The sequence below is a fragment of the Physella acuta genome, unplaced genomic scaffold (assembly GCF_028476545.2).
Source record: "Physella acuta isolate Inbredline_101_S28 unplaced genomic scaffold, ASM2847654v3 ptg001052l, whole genome shotgun sequence".
NCBI classification, from domain to species: domain Eukaryota; kingdom Metazoa; phylum Mollusca; class Gastropoda; family Physidae; genus Physella; species Physella acuta.
Window position 1 is genome coordinate 127,738 of NW_026732569.1, and position 20,637 is coordinate 148,374.

The 20,637-nt window shown below is 43.3% G+C and overlaps 1 protein-coding gene across 2 annotated transcripts; it reads left to right on the top strand.

Moving 5' to 3' along the window:
- The first annotated feature begins 1,113 nt into the window (after positions 1-1,113).
- LOC131955072 (uncharacterized) lies at positions 1,114-12,154 on the top strand. 2 transcript variants are annotated; one of them, XM_059319022.1, is made up of 5 exons: positions 1,114-1,257; positions 6,741-6,867; positions 8,777-8,870; positions 9,811-10,041; positions 10,539-12,154. In XM_059319022.1, exons 2-5 carry the CDS (start codon positions 6,741-6,743, stop codon positions 11,482-11,484), a joined length of 1,398 nt encoding a protein of 465 aa, XP_059175005.1. In that variant the 5' UTR covers positions 1,114-1,257; the 3' UTR covers positions 11,485-12,154. The 2 variants fall into 2 exon arrangements, with proteins under 2 accessions (XP_059175005.1, XP_059175006.1); XM_059319023.1 differs by lacking the exons at positions 1,114-1,257; positions 6,741-6,867 and adding an exon at positions 6,975-7,011.
- Positions 12,155-20,637: the final 8,483 nt, after the last annotated feature.

Below are 20,637 nucleotides of genomic sequence, written 5' to 3' on the forward strand. Positions count from 1 at the left end.
AAGATGAAAGTTAGCAGGAGGAAAGATGAAAGTTAACAGAAGGAGGAAAGATGAAAGTTAACAAAGGAGGAAAGATGAAAGTTAACAGAGGAGGAAAGATGAAAATTAGCAGGAGGAAAGATGAACAACCTGAATTTAGAGGGAAGACAAAACTAAAAACGTGACGCCAATTCTCGGGTACAACAAACCCTAATCAAATATTTAAAGCGGCTGTCGTCGTTTCGGTGTCCAAAAAGGTCGTGACAGAGTGGGGTGTCCGCCCCAAGGTATTGATATCAACACAGCGAGGCGTGGTTACACATTCCATTTCAGATGTTATTTGACCCAGTTCATTATAAGCACAAGGTTTGTGTACTCATACAACTCCTGGGTCCACAGAAGTCTTGCTGTCTTGCTGTCTTGCTGTCATCATGCTGTCTTGATGTCTTGCTGCACGTCACTTAAGTTCTAGTTTCGTTAACACATCCCATTGACGACATAAGTATGCCATAACATAAGGAATCATGTTTAACACACACACACACACAAATATGTATATATATATGTATATATGTATATATATATATATATATATATATATATATATATATATATATAACACACACACATATATATATATATATATGTATATATATATATATATATATATATATATATATATATATATATATATATATATATATATATATATATATATATATATATATATAATATAAAATTATCACAAACATGATTTAGAATTATTTGTCTACTGCTGGCATATTTGCATGTAGCAGCAATACCTAGACCAATACCCACGCTGGAGCGTTTTTATCTGTACTGTTAGCAGCAGTTAGCAGCCTTTTTACTACCAGCTGTGTACGACACCCGCCCCACCCCTACGCTACTGTAATCGTTCAACTAAATATTGACGATTATATTATGGCTTTGTTTTTAAATATGCAGACAAAACCAGGATTGAGGTTTAAAATAAACGATGTCTTAATATCGTTGTTTTCACGGTTGGGAAATAAACTTAGCTTCCCTCCCTCTCTCTCTCACGCGTTCTCAGACTTTCTCACAACTCATGATAAAAAAAAAACCGATGGGAAGCGATGTGCGGTTCGTCTGCCGGCGCGTGGGGGGATGTGACGCTTTTGGACGAGTCCATTTTTACGGAACACGGTGGGAACAGGAATAAAAGACTAAATGACGGCAGCTGAATGCTAGTATTGGATATCACACAGCAATGTACGGATCGGGAAATTCTCTCACAAGGTAACACATTTTTACGCTAGTTATTTTTATTTTATGAACTGTGTTAATCGGCAGAGTAGTCACGTTAGTGTGCCTAGAATTTCAGTTTTAATCATAGCATAGTAGTGTGGGGGTGGTGTTTGTGTGAGGGTGGTGGTTGTGTGAGGGTGGTGGTTGTGGTTGTGTGAGGATGGTGGTTGTGTGAGGGTGGGTGGTTGTGTGAGGGTGGTTGTTGTGTGAGGGTGGTGGTTGTGGTTGTGTAGGGGTGGTGGTTGTGTGAGGGTGGTGGTTGTGTGAGGGTGGTGGTTGTGTGAGGGTGGTAGTTGTGGTGGTTGTGTGAGGGTGGTAGTTGTGGTGGTTGTGTGAGGGTGGTGGTTGTGTGAGGGTGGTAGTTGTGGTGGTTGTGTGAGGGTGGTGGTTGTGTGAGGGTGGTGGTTGTGTGAGGGTGGTGGTTGTGTGAGGGTGGTGGTGTGAGGGTGGTGGTTGTGTGAGGGTGGTGGTTGTGTGAGGGTGGTGGTTGTGTGAGGGTGGTGGTTGTGTGAGGGTGGTGGTTGTGTGAGGGTGGTGGTGTGAGGGTGGTGGTTGTGTGAGGGTGGTGGTTGTGTGAGGGTGGTGGTTGTGTGAGGGTGGTGTTTGTGTGAGGGTGGTGGTTGTGTGAGGGTGGTGGTTGTGGTGGTTGTGTGAGGGTGGTGGTTGTGTGAGGGTGGTGGTTGTGTGAGGGTGGTGGTTGTGTGAGGGTGGTGGTGTGAGGGTGGTGGTTGTGTGAGGGTGGTGGTTGTGTGAGGGTGGTGGTTGTGTGAGGGTGGTGGTTGTGTGAGGGTGGTGGTTGTGTGAGGGTGGTGGTGTGAGGGTGGTGGTTGTGTGAGGGTGGTGGTTGTGTGAGGGTGGTGGTTGTGTGAGGGTGGTGTTTGTGTGAGGGTGGTGGTTGTGTGAGGGTGGTGGTTGTGGTGGTTGTGTGAGGGTGGTGGTTGTGTGAGGGTGGTGTTTGTGTGAGGGTGGTGGTTGTGTGGGGGTGGGTGGGGGTATATTAAAAAAAAGAGGACATCACTTTTAATAGCTGACAGAATTATTGACAAATTCCGTTTTAGAAAGGTTTTCATCCCTCGGGCTTCTCCCATTGAGTGGGTTGTACACGAGGGATTGGGGTGGGGGTTGAGGGGGGTGTAGAAGCGGAAGTAATTTAACATTGTAAACATTTGTTGCAATACTTAACCCTAACTACTGCGTGTCGATTAGACACCACACGCAATTGCAAACACATTTAAACGTTCCCACAACTCAACTCTAACATAGCTAGAGTTGGATTAAGGGTTAGTGTTAATTCACTGTTAATAGTAGTCAGCATACTACGCTCAGGCTCCAAAAGTAGGGTTAGCATCAATACATACCAGTTAGCGTTAGATTCTGTAAGATACACGCTATTGCAATACATACCAGTTAGGGTTAGGTTTTGTAAGGTACACGCTATTGCAATACATACCAGTTAGGGTAAGGATCTGTAAGATGCACGATTTCAATACATACAAGTTAGGATTAGGGTTAGATTTTGTAAGATACACGCAATACAAATCGCCATTAAACAAACCGTATTTTTTATATTGTCAAAGGTCAGCCTGACATGCAGGTTCTAAACAAACAAGGGTGTCAAAAATTTGGTCCGATCACGTGACTTGAATAGGTGCTCCAACCTAGGCAGGTACAGGGATGGGTGTGAAATAGTTGAAAGGTGTCACTAATCCGCTCTCATTAATCGGCAGGTCTATATTACTAACTGTTGTACCAACAGAGAGAGGGTAATACTTCAATATTTGCAGCCCATCCTTGGAGTGAGATATACATATATATATATATATATATATATATATATATATATATATATATATATATATATATATATATATATATATATATATATATATATATATATATATGTATATATATATATACATATATTCAGACAGACAGACGGACAGACTGACGGACAGACAGACAGACAGACGGACAGACAGATAGACAGACAGACAGACAGACAGATGGATGGATGGATATACAGAGAGATATGCAGAGAGATGAACGAAATATACAAATATTTAATACAGCTAATCTTTTACTTACAATTGACCAGTATGAAAGCCATATATTCGCGTGTTTAAGTTTAAGTGTAAAAAGAGCGTTATAACGGAGCACAAAACTGGCGCTCTGATTACACTCATTAACGTCGTTAATTTATTCACTTACTGTCCGTCGCTAAAATAAACGAATTTTAACTACTTGTAAATTTATTGTCGTCACGTCAGGGTAGAGCATATTAAATAGGCGAGAGTTTAACTTGAGCGTTAAATTTGTGCGAGAGTTTAACTTGAGCGCTAAACTTGTGCAAGAGTTTAACTTGAGCGCTAAACTTGTGCAAGAGTTTGACTCTGAGGTTGCGATTGTATCGAACCTAAATAAATCAGTGGCGGTTAAGTAAGAATCGACGTGTCCAGGTGTGAAGTAATTAGTCTCACCTGGATTGCTGCCCCACTTGAGGCGGCTGATTGTCTATAGAACGTTTTGTTTTCTGGCTATGTCAGATTTTAGCTGATACAATACTGTGTTTTCATAGAAGTGGCCTAGATTGATGTGTATGTTGACAGAAAGATGGACGGACAGACAGACAGACAGGAAGACAGGCAGGCAGACGCACAGACAGACAGACAGACAGACAGACAGACAGACAGACAGACAGACAGACAGACAGACAGACAGACAGACAGACAGACAGACAGACAGACAGACAGACAGACAGACAGACAGACAGACAGACAGACAGACAGACAGACATTTACCAATGCACCCATGATCTTTTGGCCACAGTTCTAGAGCAGTAGGTTACTTTAACACCTGCATCTATTAGGTTAGTGTCGGAGCCTAATCCAAGGCAACTCCCAGATACATTCGGCAAGTGTCGGCAAGTTTCGGCAAATTTCGGCAAATGACAGGGTTGAGGTACGGACTATTGACGGGAGCGATGACGTGTACACGAGTATTGATCTAAGTCGCTTCCAGATTGTCATACTCTATGACCCCCACCCCACGGGCCCCCTGCTTGTACCTTTCTATTTCAATCAAGTCATCCCAGCAGCATACACTATGGCGTTAGTGACACTGTCATGACAATCACATAATCACATACACTATGACGTTAATGACACTGTCATGACAATCACATAATCACATACACTACGGCGTTAGTGACACTGTCATGACAATCACATACACTACGGCGTTAGTGGCACTGTCATGACAATCACATACACTACGGCGTTAGTGACACTGTCATGACAATCACATACACTACGGCGTTAGTGGCACTGTCATGACAATCACATACACTACGGCGTTAGTGACACTGTCATGACAATCACATACACTACGGCGTTAGTGGCACTGTCATGACAATCACATAATCACATACACTACGGCGTTAGTGGCACTATGTCATGACAATCACATAATCACATACACTACGGCGTTAGTGGCACTATGTCATGACAATCACATAATCACATACACTACGGCGTTAGTGGCACTCTGTCATGACAATCACATAATCACATACACTACGGCGTTAGTGGCACTGTCATGACAATCACATACACTACGGCGTTAGTGGCACTCTGTCATGACAATCACATAATCACATACACTACGGCGTTAGTGGCACTATGTCATGACAATCACATACACTCTGATGTCACTGACACACGGTTGAAAGTCATAACCCAATGACCTGTGACTCGTGACCTGAGACATACACATTATATGACGTCTATAACGACAAAGTCTATGACACTGATATACACACATATATAACATCACGACATACACAGTAAATGACATCCCGACTAAATAACAACAGTGACGCACCTACTACTTTCTATGTTTACAACTTAGTATCTCCGCATGAAGACAGGGCAGCCAGGTTCCGATAACTCGTTCACACACAACTTTACAAGTGAGTTATTCCGCCTTGACTCAGCCGCCAGGGGCCGATAACTCTGATGATATACAGTCTCGTTTACAAATCCGCTGATTTAGTGCCAGCGTTGTTCCCCTTGAGTCGAGTGCCCGCCCAAGTAACCCACATCTGGTTTGTGTTATGGTTAGGTTAACTGATGATGGAGTAGCAGATGCAAGGAAGAGTGGGGGTGGGGTGGGTGCGGCGCCTTAACCTAACCATCTCAGCCGTACATAATTAACAGAGCTAAAACCCGTTAATTATCAAGCGGAGAATTACCTGCGGAAACTCGAAAATAATTAAACTCAACAATCACCATTGACAGGATGATGAACTCTTATTATCTTGTTTTCTAACGACCTTCAGCCAAGTTTTCTCCCTTGGTTTAAACTTTTACAAGAATCAAGTTTCACAAATTACGTACAGTGTACAGGTGTGTACGTCAGGGGTAAGAGGTGGGGGGGGGTATGATGTATCGGAGATTGTGGAATATTTTTAACACGGCATTGAGTATGTGTTTGAGTAAAATTCCCTTAAACCAATACTACAGGCCATCTCTTATTTTTTACAATTATGGGCACAAACTGACATCATGAGCACAAACAAGACAATTATTGGCACAAATTGACAAGCATAAAAAGGCAATTATGGGCACCAAATGACATTAATGATGCTAGGAAATCGAGAAAATGTCAAGTTTTAAAATTCCCACAACAATTTGTAATGTTTGAGGGCATTTAGGAGGAGAAAGCAGGATGATTTTATTCCCCAGATCATATTTAGGATCAGTGGCGTAGCGAGGTCGGGTGTCACCCGGTGCGGCACTTAATGGTGTCACCCCCTCAGAGGCGTTGCGACCCTTCCCGGGGACAAACTTTAAAGTTTTCGATTTGCACCCCCCCCCTCAAACTTTCGATTTGTACCCCCCCCCCCGCCTCAAACTTTCGATTTGCACCCCCCCTCAAGTTTTTCTCTATATATTTTGCTATTTTTTGCCTTGGTGTCACCCCCCTAAATGGTGTCACCCGGTGCGGTCCGCCCCCCCCCTCGCTACGCCCCTGTTTAGGATGTTCCCCAGATAAAAGTCAGGTCTATTCCCCAGATGATAGGATGTTTCTATTCCCCAGATGATAGTCAGGATGTTTCTATTCCCCAGATGATAGTCAGGATGTTTCTATTCCCCAGATGATAGTCAGGATGTTTCTATTCCCCAGATGATAGTCAGGATGTTTCTATTCCCCAGATGATAGTCAGGCTGTTTCTATTCCCCAGATGATAGTCAGGATGTTTCTATTCCCCAGATGATAGTCAGGATGTTTGTATTCCCCAGATGATAGTCAGGATGTTTGTATTCCCCAGATGATAGTCAGGATGTTTGTATTCCCCAGATGATAGTCAGGATGTTTCTATTCCCCAGATGATAGTCAGGATGTTTGTATTCCCCAGATGATAGTCAAGATATTTCTATTCCCCAGATGATAGTCAGGATGTGTCTATTCCCCAGATGATAGTCAGGATGTTGCTGAAGTGGAAGTACCGGTGGTGTTGGAACAAGGGGAGCAGCCTGGCCGTGCTGTGTTTCCTTGGGGGTCTGTGCATGTTCTTCTGGCATGTCTCACTAAACTCTGCTGGTGAGTACTGAACTAGGACGGTGGAGTTAGGTCTGTGCATGTTCTTCTGGCATGTCTCACTAAACTCTGCTGGTGAGTACTGAACTAGGACGGTGGAGTTAGGTCTGTGCATGTTCTTCTGGCACGGGTCATTGAACTCTGCTGGTGAGTACTGAACTAGGACGGTGGAGTTAGGTCTGTGCATGTTCTTCTGGCATGTCTCACTCTGCTGGTGAGTAGTGAACTAGGACGGTGGAATTAGGTCTGTGCATGTTCTTCTGGCATTGGTTATTGAACTCTGCTGGTGAGTACTGAACTAGGACGGTGGAGTTAGGTCTGTGCATGTTCTTCTGGCGTGTCTCACTCTGCTGGTGAGTACTGAACTAGGACGGTGGAGTTAGGTCTGTGCATGTTCTTCTGGCATGTCTCACTCTGCTGGTGAGTACTGAACTAGGACGGTGGAGTTAGGTCTGTGCATGTTCTTCTGGCATGTCTCACTCTGCTGGTGAGTACTGAACTAGGACGGTGGAGTTAGGTCTGTGCATGTTCTTCTGGCATGTCTCACTCTGCTGGTGAGTACTGAACTAGGACGTTGGAGTTAGGTCTGTGCACGTTCTTCTGGCATGTCTCACTCTGCTGGTGAGTACTGAACTAGGACGGTGGAGTTAGGTCTGTGCATGTTCTTCTGGCATGTCTCACTCTGCTGGTGAGTACTGAACTAGGACGGTGGAGTTAGGTCTGTGCATGTTCTTCTGGCATGTCTCACTCTGCTGGTGAGTACTGAACTAGGATGGTGGAGTTAGGTCTGTGCATGTTCTTCTGGCATGTCTCACTCTGCTGGTGAGTACTGAACTAGGACGGTGGAGTTAGGTCTGTGCATGTTCTTCTGGCATGTCTCACTCTGCTGGTGAGTACTGAACTAGGACGGTGGAGTTAGGTGAACAGGTACACTATATGTGGTTTGCCAGGTATACTGTAGGTGGATGGCCAGGTATATTGTAGGTGGGTGGCCAGGTATTCTGTAGGTGGTTGGCCTGGTATGCTGTATAAGAGCAAGCTTTAAAATGGATTAAAAAGAAAATAAACCCACTTTACTTGACTAAAACGTGTTGATCGCCCGTGAAATCTCAGCCATATTTTTAGGCCTAGTTGAGGTGAAAAAATGTCGATTAGCTAATACTTTGGGTAATATGAGCTAGAACAACATTAAAGGGCTTACAGTTTGTTGTATTGATTGTGGTTTAATAAAGGGTTGTGTACAGAGGTTGTGTCATTTTGTTGGCTACACGGGGTAAGTTTCTGGGTTGCACGGAGATGTACGTTTGTGGGCTAAACGGAGGTGTAAGTTTGTTGGCTACACGGAGTCTGGGTCAGTTCGTGGGCTACACGTAGGGTTTCTAAATTAAATGAAAGACTCGTTGCATAATTTATAAGCTAGTGGCCTTGTTTCGTTCGCTAATAAAGGTCGTCTATTAATGATGACGCAATTTTTCGGCCGATTCTTAACCCCCACCCTACCCCTTTCATATTCTCTGCTGAATTAGATGAAAACTCCAGTATTTTCCACTAAATTAGATGAAAAGCTTCTCGTATTTTCCACTAAATTAGATGAAAAGCTTCTCGTATTTTCCACTACATTAGATGAAAGCTTCTCGTATTTTCCACTAATTAGATGAAAGCTTCTCGTATTTTCCACTAATTAGATGAAAAGCTTCTCGTATTTTCCACTACATTAGATGAAAGCTTCTCGTATTTTCCACTAAATTAGATGAAAGCTTCTCGTATTTTCCACTAAATTAGATGAAAAGCTTCTCGTATTTTCCACTAAATTAGATGAAAAGCTTCTGATATTTTCCACTAAATTAGATGAAAGCGTCTCGTATTTTCCACTAAATTAGATGAAAGCTTCTCGTATTTTCCACTAAATTAGATGAAGGGCTTCCCATACATCCCTACTTTGACCAGACCTCAGAGGCGGAAGTGATGACGCACCAGATGACGACAGCGAAAGAAATACCAAAAAGGTTTGTTGCTTAGCTTTGTGGTTGGTGGTTGGTGTGATATGGCTAGTGTGTAGCTGGTTTATGGCTGGTGTTTGGCTGTAATATAGCTGTGATATGGCTGATGTATGAAATGATATGGCTAGTGTGTAGCTGGTTTATGGCTGGTGTTTGGCTGTGATATGGCTGATGTATGAAATGATATGGCTAGTGTGTAGCTGGTTTATGGCTGGTGTTTGGCTGTGATGTAGCTGTGATGTGGCTGATGTATGAAATGATATGGCTGGTGTTTGGCTGTGATATAGCTGTGATGTAGATGTGATGGGGCTGTTCTTTGCCATATCCAGCGACGTGTATAGAACGTCACAGCTGACTTACTAAAAAATGTCTGTTTGTGTGAAGGGTAAGCACGGAATGTATTGACTCTGGTCAATGAAAAATAAACTCATTTGGTCTGCACTATAGAAAACAAACAACATTGATTTGGTGAGGAAACAAACGTGGGGAGGGGGAGTAGTAGTGGGGGCAGTAGGGCGTGGTCTTTTTTATAATTAGCACGTCAACAGAGCACTGCAGGTGTGACACAATGTGACTCCGACACGATGTGAACATCCCACACAGTAAATCCCGACTAAACTAATAACAAAGACACAAATACGGTGTCTCAACATATAGTGTCTCCACAAATACAAAAAAATGTCTCCACAAAATTTCTGTTTGATAAGCCGAGTTCTGCCGCACACACAACACAGGACTCTGAAATTAAGGTTAAAGTGGCAGTAGGGATCGTGGTTGAATGGTAGAGCTTTCAGCTGCTAACCAGAAGAAATGAAACAAAACAATCAGATAGAAGCAACGTGTGCAGGGTTAAGTAAGGGGCTTTTTAAAAAACGTCACATGTACCAAGAGCCAATGTTTCAAAACCCCATTTTATGATACCCACAATACTACGTTGTTTTTTTAGCACCGGCACAACTTCCGTCGTCAGGAGCGACCGCAGTCGTCTGCAGACGGAGCAAGTCAAGTACGAGGAACATCGTCGGAGGGTGGGTCACGTCTGCCGCAACCAGACCCGCCCGCCCCACCCCACAAACCTGCTGTGGTTGGTGAAGAAACTGAACAACCCTCTCATCTCAACCCGAACCAGAGCCTTGTTCTGTCCAGTGGGCAAGGTCGCCTCGACCTTCTTCACCAGGTAAAAGTTGTTTAAATCACGTGGGTACAGGTAGATACCACAGATATAGGGTCATGACAGTTCTTATTAGGCGCTAGACGGACACGCTTTGAAACTAAAACCTATAGCGCATCAAACAATTTTTTAAAAAGTATCTAAGCATACGGACGGTGTGGTCGAATGTTAGAGCATTCGACTGCTAACCAGATACTCGAGTTCGGATCCACCTCTTTCTTGTACCTGACTCACAGTAGGGAAAGTAAAGGCGGCTGGGAAAATAGCTGAACACACTATCCTATAATAACCGAGGTAAATAAAACAGGTGAACTCTACTTCATCTGCTCCATGGACCGTTCGGTTCAAAATGTTGCTTTACTTTTTGTTTTAATCTACAAAAAGATAGCTGAGCAACTGACCAACTGAGTAACTGACCAACTGAGCAACTGAGCAACTGACCAACTGAGCAACTGACCAACTGACCAACTGACCAACTGACCAACTGACCAATGTCTCCCCAGGTTCCTGATGATCATCGAACAGCCGAGCCTGGCCCACTCCCCTTACGACATCCCCATCGAGAAGGCCTCGAGGGAGAGCATCCGGAGTCTAAAGTCTCTCCGCACGCTGCAAGCCATGAGCTCCTTCATCACCGGCTCCACCAGCATCGTGTTCGGCAGGAACCCCTACTCGAGAATTTTCTCAGCCTACATCGATAAAATGTTATCCCCCAACCCGTACTACTGGAAGAGTTGGGGGGAGAAGGCGCTAAAGATGAGTTCGATTTTAAAAGCGAACGGAACGTGCGCCTCTAACGTGACATTCGAGCAGTTTCTCAAGGCCGTGGCCTTGGACTTGTACAAAAGAGATTTACATTTAAAGATGGTGTCGGCGGAGTGCCAGATGTGCGCCCTGAACTACAGCATCGTGGGCAGGCTGGAGACGATGAGAGAGGACGTGGACTACATCGCCGCCAGACTCAACGTCTCGTCTGGCTTCCAACACGAGCCGGACTACGGCCTGGCTGCGGCCATGGACTCGGTCAAGGACACGGTCGACAGCGCCTTCTCGTGGAGACCAGAAATCGGAAAGTGCATATCCTTCGACGAAATGGGCCGGCGTATATGGCGGAAGTTCCAAATTCGTGGCGTGATTGACAGTAACATACACTACCCATTCCGTCCTGACGAGCTGGCTGACATGCGCACTGAGACGTTCATTGCAGCCTGCAGAGCCGCCATTTTGGCGTCTAAAGACAAAGCCCAGTTAAAGAAACAAAAAAATCAAGCGCTGTTAGAAGCGTACTCCTCCGTCAACATAACACTGCTTTACAAGATTAGTCATATATACAGTGATGATTTAACTATGTTTGATTATGAAAAGTTGCCAGATAAATTATTTAAAAACCGAGATAAAATTGAAAAAACTGGATATTTAGATTGGTGGACTCCTTGGAATTTGAGATGATTTTTTTTTTTAAACTCCACATTGTGACGACATCTAGTCAGAAAACATGTGATTTTTTGTTCCGCCTTTGGTACTGGTCTACATCATTAGATCTATTTTGTTCCAGTACTGGTCTACATCATTAGATCTATTTGTTCCAGTACTGGTCTACATCATTAGATCTATTTTCTTCCAATATCTGTCAGAGCTGTCCACGACAACTTCCCCCAATGTTAGAACGTAGAATAACAAAAGACAGCAACACGCGGCCATCTTGATGGTGTGTTGATCACGTGATCCTGTTTTAACCATTCCTCAGCTTTGTTTCCCAAACGTGGAGTCATCTCAATCTGACGTCACGCTATTTCGCAATTCTTCCATCTTCGTCCTACTACCATCCCACTACCATCCTAACCCCTAACAATCACAATACCATCATTAATATACCATCGTAACACTGTCATTACTTAGTACATTATCAGTACATTACAAACTTCTACTAATATAGCTTTAAAACCACCACCAATTATATCATATATCACCACTACAACAAAACACCATCATTACTAGATCATTACACCAGGCCTACAATAATTCATTACATCATCAGCCTACCATCATTACACCAACACCAACCTTTTACCATCAAACACCATCCCACATCAAACAAACACAACAACCCCCCCCCCCCCCCCACAAAAGAAAGATAACGCCACATTGCTCCTACAGTTCGCACACCGCCATTCAAATATCAGATTCCCCAGCTGAGGGGACTCTGACGTTTTCTCCTGGCTTCTCGCCGCTCATTCGATAAAATGTCATTTACGTTAATTCATTACAAAGTAATTTATTAAAAGAGATCATTTTAAAACCTTGTTTTGAAGTAAATAATGTTATCCACTGATTAACTTGTTATGTGTTTAAGTTCTATATTTATGTAACGTGTTTACGTGTAATTAAGTGACGTGTTTACGTTTATTTGTGTGACGTGTTTACGTGTATTTGTATGAAGTGTTTACGTGTATTTATGTGACGTGTTTACGTGTAATTAATTGACGTGTTTACGTGTATTTGTATGAAGTGTTTACGTGTATTTATGTGACGTGTTTACGTGTAATTAAGTGACGTGTTTACGTGTATTTGTATGAAGTGTTTACGTGTATTTGTGTGACGTGTTTACGTGTATTTGTATGAAGTGTTTACGTGTATTTGTGTAACGTGTTTACGTTTATTTGTGTGACGTGTTTACGCGTATTTGTATGAAGTGTTTACGTGTATTTGTGTGACGTGTTTACGTTTATTTGTGTGACGTGTTTACGTGTATTTGTATGAAGTGTTTACGTGTGATTATGTGACGTGTTTACGTGTATTTGTGTGACGTGTTTACGTGTAATTATGTGACGTGTTTACGTGTAATTATGTGACATGTTTACCTGTATTTGTGTGACGTGTTTACGTGTATTTGTGTGACGTGTTTACGTGTATTTATGTGACGTGTTTACGTGTAATTATGTGACGTGTTTACGTGTAATTATGTGACATGTTTACGTGTATTTGTGTGACGTGTTTACGTGTATTTAAGTGATGAGTTTGAGGCGCTTCTTTCGGGTGATGTCACTTGTCAGTGTCAGCTTAGCTAGAAGGAAGGCGACTTCTGTAGATAATTTCCAGTTTCAAGAAAACGACCCCCCCCCCCCCATCACCTTACTATGCTTCAAGGTATCACACCCCGGGTAGGAGCCTGAAACACACATATTTAACCACTTTCACACACTTTAAATTAATTTTAAGGCAGGCTGTATGTAAGTGGGCCATCAATTAATGTATGCTGTAAGTGGTCTATTAATTAAGGCAGGCTGTAAGTGGTCTATTAATTAAGGCAGGCTGTAAGTGGTCTATTAATTAAGCAGGATGTAAGTTGGCCATCTATTAAGGTATATTGTTAGTGACCCATAAATTATAGCATGTAATAACTTGCCCATAACGCATGACATGAAATGTTGCCCATGAATCAGGACATGAAATGTTGCCCATTAATCACGACATGAAATGTTGCCCATTAATCACGACATGAAATGTTGCCCATTCATCACGATATTAAAAGAACGATGTGATTCGGGACCCGACCTCTACATTTAGATTTCTTGTTCACCTATAATGGTGCAATAAGGTCGATAGTCCCCCCCCCCCCAACCCTTCCCCACGACTCTGTGATCATTAGACCTGGACTAAAAGTAGGTCATATTTAATTATCAGTTGGCTTATAAAGAGGCAAATAGAATTGTGATGAACTTCTTTACTGTTGCAAGGTACAGGCGGTCGTTGCGGATGAGTGATCAATCAGTCACGTGGTTGGTTTAATTTGATTGTTTTTTTTTCTTTTGTTAAGAGCGGACTTCTACACATATAAAACATCTTCCATACGGTTAAACACTTCACCTTTGGCTCGTTATATATGACATGTATGAATATATATATATATATATATATATATATATATATATATATATATATATATATATATATATATATATATATATATATATATATATAATACGTGTGTGTGTGCGTATGTGTGTGTGTGTGTGCACGTTGATGTGTAGCTATATTGGTAGTTGTATGTGCGTGTGTGTATTGTTTACTGCCAATTTAAAAAAAAAAGTTCAGCCCAGATCGATTTGCGTTTAAAAAATCTCTACTTAATGAACAGCCCAATGAACAGACCTTTGAAGAGACGTTCCATTAATCAGACTATCGTAACAAACAACCCCCTAACCATGATCAATAGCTCAATGAGTTGTCCTTTGTTCTCCTTTATCTGCACCTACGCGACAAGTGGGGACATTGTTTTGGTTGGTTTTGTCTAGCGGTCATAAGAAAATTGTTGCTAAGTGGCTTTACAAGGGTTCAGTAAGTGTGTGGGGGGGGGGGGGGGCTGGCTTGGTGTGTCAGGCCGTATCAATGCTGGATCTATGTTGGTTCTATGTTGCACTGTGCTGCAATGTATGGAGATTGGTGTTGCAGTTTGACGTTTTTATTTGTATACAGCTGTGTAGGCAGGTGGACATTAGGCAGTGTTTCCTTTTGCACCCCTCACTAGTCATCCCCCCCTGGTGAAAAATGTCTGGGAAAAATACACACTGGTTCTAAGGAGTTAAATTAGAACCCACATGGATCCCCCCTCCCTAAAATAAAGTGTTTTGTCTGAGATATTTTGTCTAAGATAGTTTGTCCTGAGATAATTTGTCCTGTCACCATACTTATTATAGGCATATATATATAAGTATATGGTCATATGCAATATATATATATATATATATATATATATATATATATATATATATATATATGCACACACATATATTGACATTGATTTTATTTAAACTTGAAACACCCCCAAACACAACAATCCTGTCTACTATTACACTGTACTATCTGTGTCTGCTTGTCGAAAACATTAAGGGAGGGTAATGAGACTAAGAAGATTGTTAAAATGGAGGTGGTTGGTGGGGTGGTTGGTGGGGGTGGTTTGTGGGGGTGGTGGTGGGGGGAATCATCTCTTATTCACTAACGAGAAGAATTAATCATTTTAAACTCATGAAATTTTTACATTTGCGCCTCCCCCTCCCCATCTCTCCCCAGTTGTCCACCCCTCCTGTGCACGCGTGCTCACTTTGATTGATGTCCGCCTCCTTTTGTTGACAAAAGAGAAGATAACTCAGGAGCACGGCTGCCATCAACTCCACGGCCCTGTTATGTATGGCTGTGTCGCTACCACTGTACCATGTTATGTATGGCTGTGTCGCTACCACTGTACCCTGTTATGTATGGCTGTGTCGCTACCACTGTACCCTGTTATGTATGGCTGTGTAGCTACCACTGGCTGTACCCTGTTATGTATGGCTGTGTAGCTACCACTGGTTGTACCCTGTTATGTATGGCTGTGTAGCTACCACTGTACCCTGTTATGTATGGCTGTGTAGCTACCACTGGTTGTACCCTGTTATGTATGGCTGTGTAGCTACCACTGGCTGTATCCTGTTATGTATGGCTGTGTAGCTACCACTGGTTGTACCCTGCTATGTATGGCTGTGTAGCTACCACTGTACCCTGTTATGTATGGCTGTGTAGCTACCACTGGCTGTACCCTGTTATGTATGGCTGTGTAGTTACCACTGGTTGTACCCTGTTATGTATGGCTGTGTAGCTACCACTGTACCCTGTTATGTATGGCTGTGTAGCTACCACTGGCTGTACCCTGTTATGTATGGCTGTGTAGCTACCACTGTACCCTGTTATGTATTGCTGTGTAGCTACCACTGGCTGTACCCTGCTATGTATGGCTGTGTAGCTACCACTGTACCCTGTTATGTATTGCTGTGTAGCTACCACTGGCTGTACCCTGCTATGTATGGCTGTGTCGCTACCACTGGCTGTACCCTGTTATGTATGGCTGTGTAGCTACCACTGGCTGTACCCTGTTATGTATGGCTGTGTAGCTACCACTGGCTGTACCCTGCTATGTATGGCTGTGTCGCTACCACTGGCTGTACCCTGTTATGTATGGCTGTGTAGCTACCACTGGCTGTACCCTGTTATGTATGGCTGTGTAGCTACCACTGGCTGTACCCTGCTATGTATGGCTGTGTCGCTACCACTGGCTGTACCCTGTTATGTATGGCTGTGTAGCTACCACTGGCTGTACCCTGTTATGTATGGCTGTGTAGCTACCACTGGCTGTACCCTGTTATGTATGGCTGTGTAGCTACCACTGGCTGTACCATGTTATGTATGGCTGTGTAGCTACCACTGGCTGTACCCTGTTATGTATGGCTGTGTAGCTACCACTGGTTGTACCCTGTTATGTATGGCTGTGTAGCTACCACTGGCTGTACCCTGCTATGTATGGCTGTGTCGCTACCACTGGCTGTACCCTGTTATGTATGGCTGTGTAGCTACCACTGGCTGTACCCTGCTATGTATGGCTGTGTCGCTACCACTGGCTGTACCCTGTTATGTATGGCTGTGTAGCTACCACTGGCTGTACCCTGTTATGTATGGCTGTGTAGCTACCACTGGCTGTACCCTGTTATGTATGGCTGTGTAGCTACCACTGGCTGTACCCTGTTATGTATGGCTGTGTAGCTACCACTGGCTGTACCCTGTTATGTATGGCTGTGTAGCTACCACTGGCTGTACCCTGCTATGTATGGCTGTGTCGCTACCACTGTACCCTGTTATGTATGGTTGTGTAGCTACCACTGGCTGTACCCTGTTATGTATGGCTGTGTAGCTACCACTGGCTGTACCCTGTTATGTATGGCTGTGTAGCTACCACTGGCTGTACCCTGTTATGTATGGCTGTGTAGCTACCACTGGCTGTACCCTGTTATGTATGGCTGTGTAGCTACCACTGGCTGTACCCTGTTATGTATGGCTGTGTAGCTACCACTGGCTGTACCCTGTTATGTATGGCTGTGTCGCTACCACTGTTATGTATGGCTGTGTAGCTACCACTGGCTGTACCCTGTTATGTATGGCTGTGTCGCTACCACTGTTATGTATGGCTGTGTAGCTACCACTGGCTGTACCCTGTTATGTATGGCTGTGTAGCTACCACTGTTATGTATGGCTGTGTAGCTACCACTGGCTGTACCCTGTTATGTATGGCTGTGTCGCTACCACTGTTATGTATGGCTGTGTAGCTACCACTGGCTGTACCCTGTTATGTATGGCTGTGTCGCTACCACTGTTATGTATGGCTGTGTAGCTACCACTGGCTGTACCCTGTTATGTATGGCTGTGTAGCTACCACTGTACCCTGTTATGTATGGCTGTGTAGCTACCACTGTACCCTGTTATGTATGGCTGTGTAGCTACCACTGGCTGTACCCTGTTATGTATGGCTGTGTCGCTACCACTGTTATGTATGGCTGTGTAGCTACCACTGGCTGTACCCTGTTATGTATGGCTGTGTCGCTACCACTGTTATGTATGGCTGTGTAGCTACCACTGGCTGTACCCTGTTATGTATGGCTGTGTAGCTACCACTGTACCCTGTTATGTATGGCTGTGTCGCTACCACTGTACCCTGTTATGTATGGCTGTGTCGCTACCACTGTACCCTGTTATGTATGGCTGTGTCGCTACCACTGTACCCTGTTATGTATGGCTGTGTAGCTACCACTGGCTGTACCCTGTTATGTATGGCTGTGTAGCTACCACTGGTTGTACCCTGTTATGTATGGCTGTGTAGCTACCACTGGCTGTACCCTGCTATGTATGGCTGTGTAGCTACCACTGGTTGTACCCTGTTATGTATGGCTGTGTAGCTACCACTGGCTGTACCCTGTTATGTATGGCTGTGTCGCTACCACTGGCTGTACCCTGTTATGTATGGCTGTGTAGCTACCACTGGCTGTACCCTGTTATGTATGGCTGTGTAGCTACTACTGGCTGTACCCAGTTATGTATGGCTGTGTAGCTACCACTGACTGTACCCTGTTATGTATGGCTGTGTAGCTACCACTGTACCCAGTTATGTATGGCTGTGTAGCTACCACTGGCTGTACCCTGTTATGTATGGCTGTGTAGCTACCACTGGTTGTACCCTGTTATGTATGGCTGTGTTGCTACCACTGACTGTACCCTGTTATGTATGGCTGTGTAGCTACCACTGTACCCAGTTATGTATGGCTGTGTAGCTACCACTGGCTGTACCCTGTTATGTATGGCTGTGTAGCTACCACTGGTTGTACCCTGTTATGTATGGCTGTGTAGCTACCACTGACTGTACCCTGTTATGTATGGCTGTGTAGCTACCACTGTACCCAGTTATGTATGGCTGTGTAGCTACCACTGGTTGTACCCTGTTATGTATGGCTGTGTAGCTACCACTGACTGTACCCTGTTATGTATGGCTGTGTAGCTACCACTGTACCCAGTTATGTATGGCTGTGTAGCTACCACTGGTTGTACCCTGTTATGTATGGCTGTGTAGCTACCACTGACTGTACCCTGTTATGTATGGCTGTGTAGCTACCACTGTACCCAGTTATGTATGGCTGTGTAGCTACCACTGACTGTACCCTGTTATGTATGGCTGTGTAGCTACCACTGACTGTACCCTGTTATGTATGGCTGTGTAGCTACCACTGTACCGTGCTGGCTGTACCCCGGGGCCACGGTTGCAGTCCCATTTAATTGATACTTTTAATATTCGGGTAAATAATTGGGATCTACTAAGGGGTACTCGTAAATTAACGTTTAGCAGCTTTTTGCCAATCTCTCAACACCCATCACATATCGCTACATCGTCAAAAAAAAACCGTCAAATTTCATGGACTGCCCCTCACAGCACTTTATGACAAACATCTAACGCACCAACCACACCAGAGGCGCAGCTAGAGGCGGGCGGGTGGAGCGTCTGCCCCGGGCTCTAACATTACGGGGCGCCAAACAGGATAGGAAATAAATAAAAGCTCATTCTTAGCTGCATTCTAACTTATGCACAGTTCAAATTAAGAAAATAGATTGCTTCTTGGCTTTACCAGTTTATGCCTAATCCTATACAAATTGTGTGACACCAAAAAAAAAAGGTATAAGGAATTCTGACTGGTAACAAGCGCCCTAAACCTTTCCAAATGAGGGTGGTTTCAGGAAATGGACGGGGTGGGGGGGGGGGGGCGTTTTTTCGTCTATGTGAAGAACTATATTTAAATGGAGGTTTGAGGGTTCAAAATGGATAGTTTGTCCAGGGCGCCAGAATGTGTCGTGACGCCCCAGCCTTACACCCATCAGGTGTGTGATGTTCTTTATGGACGACTTCCTAACCTAAGTCTTCATTAAGGGTTCTGTTGGTTATATCACTGACAGTATTAAAAAAGTTTTAAAATAATACTTACACTTTCAAAGCTTACCTCTGTGGTTAGAATAATGGCATGTAGGCTGTCATAGAACTAGTGTATGGGCAGGTAAAAAAAAAGCCAATTTAGCGACAAATACAGATGCAAGTCGAGGATCGTTCAACATTTTTAAACCTGAAATAAATAAGACAAAGTCGTTAGAGAAATTCACGATAATGTGATAGGGGTTGTCTATAAATGACGTCACACTCATAAGAGCAAGGGGAAGGGTCCGAACTTTTGTGACATGGGAGAGAGTTCATAAAGAATAATGTCACTTTTTTACTTTCTCGTATAGAGAAAGTATTGTAATCGTGCAAAAAAAATCGAGATTTTTACAAATCTCGACGTTTTACACCTCACTGATACGGAAAAACATAATTTTGCAATCTTGTCCGTATGTCTGTCTGTGTGTCTGTGTGTAAACACGATAACTTGAGTACCGTTACAGCTAGTTTGATAAAATTTCATACATAAGTATTTATCAAAATCGTACATCCTGATCAACTTTTGAGCGATTTCCGATAACCGGAAGTGGTACTTTTTCTACTTTGAATTTTTCAAAAGCCTACAACTTGCGTACTTTTGTAGATAGATGCATGTAATTTCACAAGTAAGTAAAAGATCTAATTCTCTACCTTCTGTCAAATTTTGAGGAATTTCCGTTGACCGGAAGTACTAATTTACGCTATTTCCGATTTCTCAAAAAAACGCATGTAAATTTATAAAGTACTAATAATATCCCGCACTTTTATGCACATTTTATTAGGCGTTCACTTGGTGTGGGACGGAGTGGTCTAGCGGTAGAGAGCTGGACTGCTAACCCCTTAGTCTCGAGTTCGAATCCGAGTTCAAGTCAGTAGACCGTCCCTGAGTCCACCCAACTCTGATGGGTACCTAACTCCTGTTAGGGAAAGTAAAGGCGGCTGGGCATAGTGCTGACCACACTATCTCTTCACATGCCAAGGTCACAGAAACAAGTGAACTCTACTTCACTTGCCCCATAGACCGTCAGGTTTGAAAGGGAAACTTTTCACTTGGTGTCAATTCTTTTTTTTTACGAGATTCTATTCTATTATAAAAAAAGTTTAAGTAATTAAAAATATTGTCGATGTCCTGAGTTGCCATCCCTCGTAATTTTATATGAGAATATTCGAGAAAGTTTAGGGGAGATCACTCCCGGTTTATTTTCAATTTGAAAAGTGATTAATTATTTGGAGATTTTTCGTTGTTGTACAAATGGTTATAAAATGTGGTCAATATATCTAAT

Coding starts and splice junctions, on each gene's coding strand:
- LOC131955072 (XM_059319022.1), top strand. CDS start 6,741: ATGATAGTCAGGATGTTGCTGAAGTGGAAGTACCGGTGGTGTTGGAAC. Junction 6,868..8,776: donor TGTCTCACTAAACTCTGCTG/GTGAGTACTGAA, acceptor CCACTAAATTAG/ATGAAGGGCTTCCCATACAT. Junction 8,871..9,810: donor GCGAAAGAAATACCAAAAAG/GTTTGTTGCTTA, acceptor TTGTTTTTTTAG/CACCGGCACAACTTCCGTCG.